At 30.1% G+C, this 8,220-nt stretch overlaps 1 protein-coding gene across 1 annotated transcript; it reads right to left on the reverse strand.

Annotated features, from left to right (window-relative positions):
• Positions 1–946: 946 nt before the first annotated feature.
• Positions 947–1,420, reverse strand: LOC131035434 (SKP1-like protein 14). The gene has a single exon (XM_057967130.2). It carries the CDS (start codon positions 1,418–1,420, stop codon positions 947–949), a length of 474 nt encoding a protein of 157 aa, XP_057823113.2.
• Positions 1,421–8,220: the final 6,800 nt, after the last annotated feature.

Raw genomic sequence — 8,220 nt, forward strand, 5'->3', positions numbered from 1 at the left:
AGATACAAAGATCTCATAAAATGTACATGAAACATCATCACATGGGTTCTGTATCAAAAACTGAACCACATTCACAAATCTGTTCCATAACACATTATTCAAATAGATCTCATGCAACATCTAGTTGTCCAACTGATATAACAAAAAGTTTGAATAACAAGAAGGAAGATTTATCACATAAAATCCTCTTATTCCATCGAAATAGCCTTTGGGAAAAATACCACAACAAATCACAAACAGCATGAAATGAGCCGCAATATAAAACTGCGTAACTAACTAAATTTCCTGGGCATTCTTCGCATATGCAATTTTATTAGTAAACAAAATTATAACTGCCTCGGTATATAGCAATGTAAAATGCAGTGCTATATAGATGGTAGGGAGCAGTTTGAATGAACAAGGATAGGTCAATTGGATTATGAGATAAGGTAAGTATTTGCGATCATTGTTTGACAAAATGTCTCAAAGTAAAATGAGGTCTCATGGAATGCCTTGTTTGTAGCGTATGTTCGACAATTTGTTAAAAGGATGTTATTCAGATGCGGGAGCGGATGGTTTAAATTTCAATATTGTTTTAGAGGCGTAATTGTGCAGCAGGAGTAGACTTTGATATTTCGGATTAGGTTCTGACATCTACCGTCCTGCTCCCCAAACAACAAAGATATATTTTAACCTATCAAGGTCAAGTTTTGATGGAGATTAAATTTAGTTGAATAATAATTATTGTTTAAAATAGTATTACAAAAGATACGCAGGAGAGATATACGCAATAAAAAGCTATACTGCATTCAACAAGAAGAAAAGTATATTAAAACAATAAATGCTTATATATCACATGACATGTTTTCAAAAAACATATAATGTCAATGAACTAAACGATTCCCTAGAATAACTAGCTAGAAGATCATATATATTTGGAAAAAAATCGAGCCAAATGGGAATATAATTATGCGTAGGTCCACTTCGTCTCTTGCATGATTGCCTCCTCTTCCTGTTCACTGAAATCATTCTCTATCTTAAATATCTGGCGCAATTCTTCCACACTTTTGTCTTTCAATAAATCTGCCCCTGCCTTCAATAACAAACAAAAAAGATCTTCGATTTCTAGAAAATTCGCAGCCAAAAGAATGTGGCAGAAGGTCACCTGATTTTTATCCGCAGAAAGAGCCTTTTCAGCGAATTCATTATTCTGGTATAGTGCATGAGCATGGAATTTACAGTAGTCTAATACCATCTCCAGCACTTTGCCGCTTTTGATGTTACGACAAGGAATAGGAAACCTTAGAGGCTCCATTCCTGTGTCTTTCTCTATAAAATTCTTTACGACCTCTGATTCCATTGCAACCACTTTTTCCACTTCGAAATCTTCATACACTTCCTCATCTCTCAACAGCCTGAATGTCACTGTATTCGCCGCCATTTTATTCTCCATGAAATTAAATACTACTATTGAAATAATCGAACTGTAAAAAAGTTTTCAAAGATGAGAATTTCGAAAGGAAATGTATTTGTATAATGTATTGAATGGGGAACATCTGGTTCCTATTTTAAAGCCTCCCCTTGCAATATTTTAATGTGTGCGACTTTTGGGTTAATTTTATTGTTGGAGTTCGTTAATAATAGTATATAGTGCTATTATTATTGTTTTATTTATTTTAATAATGATTTTGCTTAATTTATTATTTAGATTTAATAACACAATATAAAAATAATTCAATTGTAAGAAAATTAAATAGCTAAAACAATTGTAGAAGGAGGGGAGTCCTTATCATTACATTTCCCCAAAGTTTGAATGGAAGTAGGATTAGAATCAACTACATTTCCCTAAAGCTTCAATGGAAGTAACACTACTACCAACTAACTTCAAGTCAATGAGGGAATGGCTTAAATCACACACACTAAGCTTATATTTCTAGGCTTAAAAGTGTTAAATACTCAGAGTTGACTGACATCTTCTAGGCTTAATATGTTGCTTAATGTATGTTGTCACACTAAGAATACACTTCTATGCTTAAAAGTGTTAAACACTTAGAGTTGACTAACAACCTTTAGGCTTTAATTTGTTGCTTAGTGTGTGTGGCTTAAGATTGGTTGTCAATGAGCACATAATGTTATATACGAGTATCGTCAAAATATTATTGAGCACACGTCATCATGCTGATGGGAAGAGAAAAAATATAGTTGTGAAGGCTAGGGCCAATGATTACAACATTTTTTTTTTGTTAGGGTTGAGTGCTACAAAAATAAAAAATATAGTATCTTTCCATAGATTGGTTATGATCTCCCTAGCATCATCAAGGAGGCCAGTATGAGGGATCAAAGAATTTGAAAATAAGTAAAGGAGCATTGCTCCAATAATGCAAACTTATAAATAAACAGACCTTCTCAAGTATAACTATATTTTATTTCATTTGACTTTGTATAAGCACATTAGAGAAATAGTGTATACAAATAAGTGAACATAAAAGATGTATCCTATAAAATATTACTTTTATCTTTGTTTGAAAACATTTTTTTTCAGCTAAGTTTATAAGGGAACCAAGCATAAGTCATGGCATTATAAAATCAATTAATTTGATTTTAAATAAGTGTTTATTATTTAAATCATCTTATAATTTAAATAATAAAATGTACAATGATATTTGATTTGCTAATGACTTTATATCTTCAATAAAAATTTATTTTTATGCATTTTTTTATTTTATTCCCAAAGGCATGAAATTGCATTGTGAAACATAAGTTCGTATTTGTTGATTAACTTGTTTGGCTCGTGGAGAATAAGGTAAACAAATTAAAATTAAAAATCTCACCAAAGCTATATATTCCTCACTATTCCACAAGGAAATTAGGGTTTGGTGACGAATGGGCACAGGATAGCAGGAAGAAGTTAGGGTTTTGTATTTGATGGCTTTCTTCTACCCAGCGATCTTGTTCTCTGATTAGCCTTGTTTTAAACACCATGTTTGCATACTGAAGGTGCTACTTGTAACGGAGTGATTCTTATAGAGAAGAGAGCATTGCCAGGAACGATAAGGGGTGGGATAGAACAGGCGCATTCCATTTTTTCTCTTTTATCGTCGGTGTTTCTCTTGGGCATGTGTATAATAAAGTACCTAGTGGGCTCTACTCCATTTCCTAGATCAAGAAAAATTCAGCAATAAGGATGAATTTATGGGGAGATACAAGAACTTGAGCTGGGTGGTTGAGAATGCAATCGCTAATTTACAAAAAGAACTATGGCCTCATATTCTCCGAACAGTCATCAAAGATGCTGAGAAGTCTTTAGCCCGTAAAATTGAAAGAATTTTGCGAGTTGAGATGTCTCCTCTCTAGAAACAGTATTATAAATGGATTTTGGAGTGGCTTGCAATTCCCCCGATTTTCTTATATCCTATCAAGACAATTTACTCTATTAATGTAAAGAAGAATTTGAATTATTTGGTAAAACGAAGGGCATTTTACAGAAAAAGTTTTCTGCTTTTTTAGCGCTACTTAATGCGTTTTCCTTCTATTTTTGTTGATTTCTCAGGCTCAAAGTAATGTGCTTGATGGCTTATTATTTATGGTTTTTGAAATCAGGTGTGGGAACAAGCCTTTGGAGTATTATTTATGGTTTTTGTTTGTAGATTAATACCGAGTGTTGAAAGTTGAGTATGTTTGGGCTTGAAGGTTTTCAATGTGTGTTGGTTTCATTTTACAAAATACACATATGCTATAAGGGTATAAAATACACGTGTTGGTTTCATTTGATGAAAGTTTCAAAGGAACAAGGAAATGTGATAGAGGGGTTTGTGCTTACTTGGCATTTGTGTCTAAAGATATCTCTTATTGTTGCAGGGGCACTGTGATCTGTCTATCATTAAATGTGATTTGAAATCATTAAATGCTTTCCTTGATGCACTCTAAAATGTTAAACATTTAGATTCTGTGTTGTAGTAACAGTTGGAGGAGTTGTGGAGAGTGATGTGTTCATTGTTGGTTTTTAAAATGTGTATGATAGAATGTTGTTTTTTTAAGGAGATATCATTTTGACCAATGAGCATAAAAGGGAAATATAGGATATATATTTTCACCGAGATGTAAAATGGTTTCATATAATTATCAAAAAGAGTAAAATAGTTATTTTATGAAAGAGGAGTAAAGTATTTAATTGCAAAATAAAGTGCAACAACAAAGTAAATGGTTTCACTTAATATTTTATAGGAGATGGTAAATGGAAGGAATTAAAAACTTTGTGAAAATGATATATAAATGGACTAAATATTTTTACATTTAAAAAGACAAGATGCAAATGCAAAGGAAATTTAATTCACTTAAGTGAATAATATTTCAAGGAGGATAATTACTTGAGGCAACATTGAAATAATTTAACAAGAGAATTAAAGGTACAAGCGTTATGTTGCAATCATATATTTTCACTCGAGTGAAATTGTGTCCATGAGAGGTCCTAAGTGGGGACAACCTGGAAATTCAGTTGTTGGCATGTGGGTTGAATCATGGAAATTGTTATACACAAATATGAAATGTTGTGTATAAACATTAGTTCAAGGTATTATTATTGTCAAATGATATTTCTTCTAATGTGAAAAAATATTTCATGGGAAAGAAAAGGAAAAAGTTATCTTGTTGAAAACAAAATAAAGAATTTGCAAATTGGAAGTTGAATTTAAAAGAGGGGAAATATTTGTGAAGATCAAACAAAGGGAAGGGAACAAGTGTCAGCAATAGATTGCGAGGTAAAATAGAGAGGATGCTGAAAATAGGTTTTGGAAAGAATGTGTAGATTGTAAATGCGTTCTCTCATGGAAATACCAATCAGATTATGAAGTATTTTTTATAATATCATTAAATTGTCTTCAAGATGTGCATTTTGAATCATATGAACTCCAATACCAAAGACATTTAAAGTTGTCATTGTGTCTTCTTTGTAATTGTATTATTTGTTCATTGCTCTTTTCAAGTAAAAAATAATATGTTTTGATTTAATAATTGTGTTCTTGAGTGAATGATATGGATTAATAACTAGAACTAAACGATTGCAAAAGAAAATTTGTTAATGTAATTCATTAACATAATAAAATCTATTTATTAGGTTTGAGTCATTGTTAATGTAATTCATATTACCCTTTCCCCAAAATTATTATATGAGTTTGGGAAATGGTGCATGATTGTCCAGAACTATTGAGTTCCTTTTCAAGATTGAACTATTGAGTTCCTTTTCAAGATTGCCAGTATACTGCTCGGCTTCATGGTTGCTTGGAGAAGAACCTATATCTAGGAGGAAGGGCTTTTGGGTAGAAAAGACATTGGTATTACGACCAATGGTGACATAGTTGAAGGCAACTCTTGGGGGAATGATTGCCTGGTAAGAATCTTGATTTTCATGTTCATTTTCATGTGTTGTTTAGTTGATTGTAGGTCTTTGGTTCAATCGATATTTTTCTCCTCTGGTTGTTTTCTCCTAGCTTTTTAGCATCTCGGCCAGCGTGGCTAGCTTCTTTTTTTTTGTATTTTCTATTGGAGCAATTGTAGGGGTTTTTCTTACTTTTTTATTAATACAAGGGTGTTGCCACTTTGCAGTTATTAATCTATTAAAAAAACAAAAACTTAATTTAATAAATTAATTAATGAAATTTTAATTTATAATTTTTTTTAATAATAAAATTAGATTTATTAAATTTAAAATATTATTTTATATATATATTTTTTAAAGAATTAATAAAAACTATTAGAGATAAATTAATAAATGTTTATTAATTTTGTTTCTTACATGTTGCAGCGCTGGATGCTACTAACTTATATATATTAAATTATATGCATAAAGTAAGCCAATAGATATGGAGGCTTTAATTTTTTATTTATTCCACTTAAATAATATAGTTTTTATTTAACAAAAACCATTAAAGCCTTGATATCTCTCCATTTACTTTGTATGTATGTATGTATGTATATAAGCTAGTTTATTCACTAAAGAGCTATTTTATAGCTCGTATATTTATTTTACAGTTATTTTATTTACTCTTATTCACTTAATAGCTATTATATGATTATAGTTTTAATTTTTATTATTTCTAATGCCACCTTTTAAAGTTTTTTAGTTCAATTGATTGAGCATAATTGGTAACATGAGGAAATAGTATATTCCTTGATTGTCCAATATCTATAATAATTAATTATTAATTAATAATTGATTACTATTATTAATTATTTATTTAATAATATTATTATTGATTGCTTATTAATAATACTAATTATCTTCAAAATATTATTATTTAAAAATAAACAAACAAAAAAATTATTTTTAATGCTATTAATTATCTATAACTATTCTTTCCCATTCACGAGATTTTTAATCCTAGTTACGTATAGAATCGAGCCCTATTATTCTATTATACATCCTTCATATGATCACTCACAAGTAACATGAATCATGGGTCAACCAAGTAAATAAAAATTGAATTATGATGATGCATTTGAGGAAACCCAAGACCGTTTGCTGCTAGATGTGTTATAAACCCAAGACGGTCGCTGCTACGTGTTATTTGGGATTCTTCAAGAAAGGTGATCGAAGTGAAAAAAAAAAATTAAAGTAAGAAACTAAAAACAAAGTAGAGGCTCACGCACTACCTGTCTTATATTTGAATAAATCATATAACCTTAATAATATTATTATCAAATTTGACTCAATTTTGGTGACTCTCTATTTGAGATATAGGCATTAAACAAACTAGAAAATAATAAACCTAAGGGATGTTTTGATTATCTTAAATAATATTTCTATCTATTTAATTAAACATTGATATAGGGAAGTGTAGTGTCGTAAATCATATATGCATACAATTTCATATTCATTTGGGCCTCACTTTGGTGTTTTTGATCAGATCAAAAGGACCCATATTTGAATCCTTTAATGATAAAAAAATATTGAGTGGGAATTAATTTTTTATGTTGGCCTTCTTCTTAATTTTTTACACATTTCATTACAATAGGTATAAAATCAATTCTTATCACCTCATTCTAAACATCTTCCCACAAGTTTCCAATTGAATTCCTCAAGAGAAGATTCAAATTCAAGTGAGAAAGTAGTCAAGCATCATTAGAGTATTGAATGAGAGGTCAAATATTTAAATTTCAAGAATTCAAGATGACATCCATGACCACGTTCTTATGAAAACATTCATGAATTTATGTGGCAACATCAACCTTTTCATCAAGACTTCAAGGAAAGGGAAATTTAAAAAGGTATAACATTTCAATCAAGCATTTTCAATTTCAGATCTAGCATCTACCCCATAAAATAATACCATCTTTTTCTATTTCAATTTATCATAAGCATTTAATTCGAAACCTAGGATTTGATCTAGGCAAACCACTATCAACCCAACAAAAAAATTCCTCCTATGTGTGTAAGTGACATATTCTAGAGAGAACATATACAGATCCAAAAAAACAAAATTAATACATGTAGGACTAGATTTCACAGAAGTCAAAAAGGTATGACAAGGTCACCTAGTCTCAAAGTTTGAAACTTTTTCATTGAAATTTTAGTAAGATATTCAAAGTGACATCGTGATCCTAAACTATTTTTGATATATACATCCAACACATTTGGAACAAGGTTGCCTAGCCCCATTATATGTATTTTTTATTTTACATTTAAGACATAGATTCCTCTTTGCATTCCATTTCTTGACCTATACTTGATGTTGCATATCTAAATTATTAAATTGTATGCTCATGTTGATTATTTTCAATTTTGCATCATTAGCCCTAGTTCTCGCATTTAATAATTTCATATCCAATTACAACTTCATATTGTAAGACATTGAGTTATAAAAAACTTTGTATTGAGAGCTATCATTGCCAAGCTCAAAGACAATCATATACCATATTCCATAGATGTAGAGATCTAGACATAATATTGTGTGCAACAGTTAGCATCTAATTTTGTCAAAAGTTATATTGAGTTAGCTAACTTGGATGAAAACAAACAGAAAAGGAATGGCAATTAAAATTTAGTAAAGATTGATCTTTGAGTGGTTAATGGCTCAATCGAAGAAAATATCACCAAGATATGAATGTTAACCTCTATTTTAGGATAGATGTAAGCTATCAAGTAAAATAAATTTAAAATTATATCTGAAAAGGTTTGATAGAATTGAAAGATAGATATTATAAGAAAATTAAATTTGGGAACAAGTAAAATTTTACTTATATTTA

The sequence above is a fragment of the Cryptomeria japonica genome, unplaced genomic scaffold (assembly GCF_030272615.1).
Source record: "Cryptomeria japonica unplaced genomic scaffold, Sugi_1.0 HiC_scaffold_455, whole genome shotgun sequence".
In the NCBI taxonomy this organism is placed as follows: domain Eukaryota; kingdom Viridiplantae; phylum Streptophyta; class Pinopsida; order Cupressales; family Cupressaceae; genus Cryptomeria; species Cryptomeria japonica.

Coding starts and splice junctions, on each gene's coding strand:
- LOC131035434 (XM_057967130.2), bottom strand. CDS start 1,420: ATGGCGGCGAATACAGTGACATTCAGGCTGTTGAGAGATGAGGAAGTG.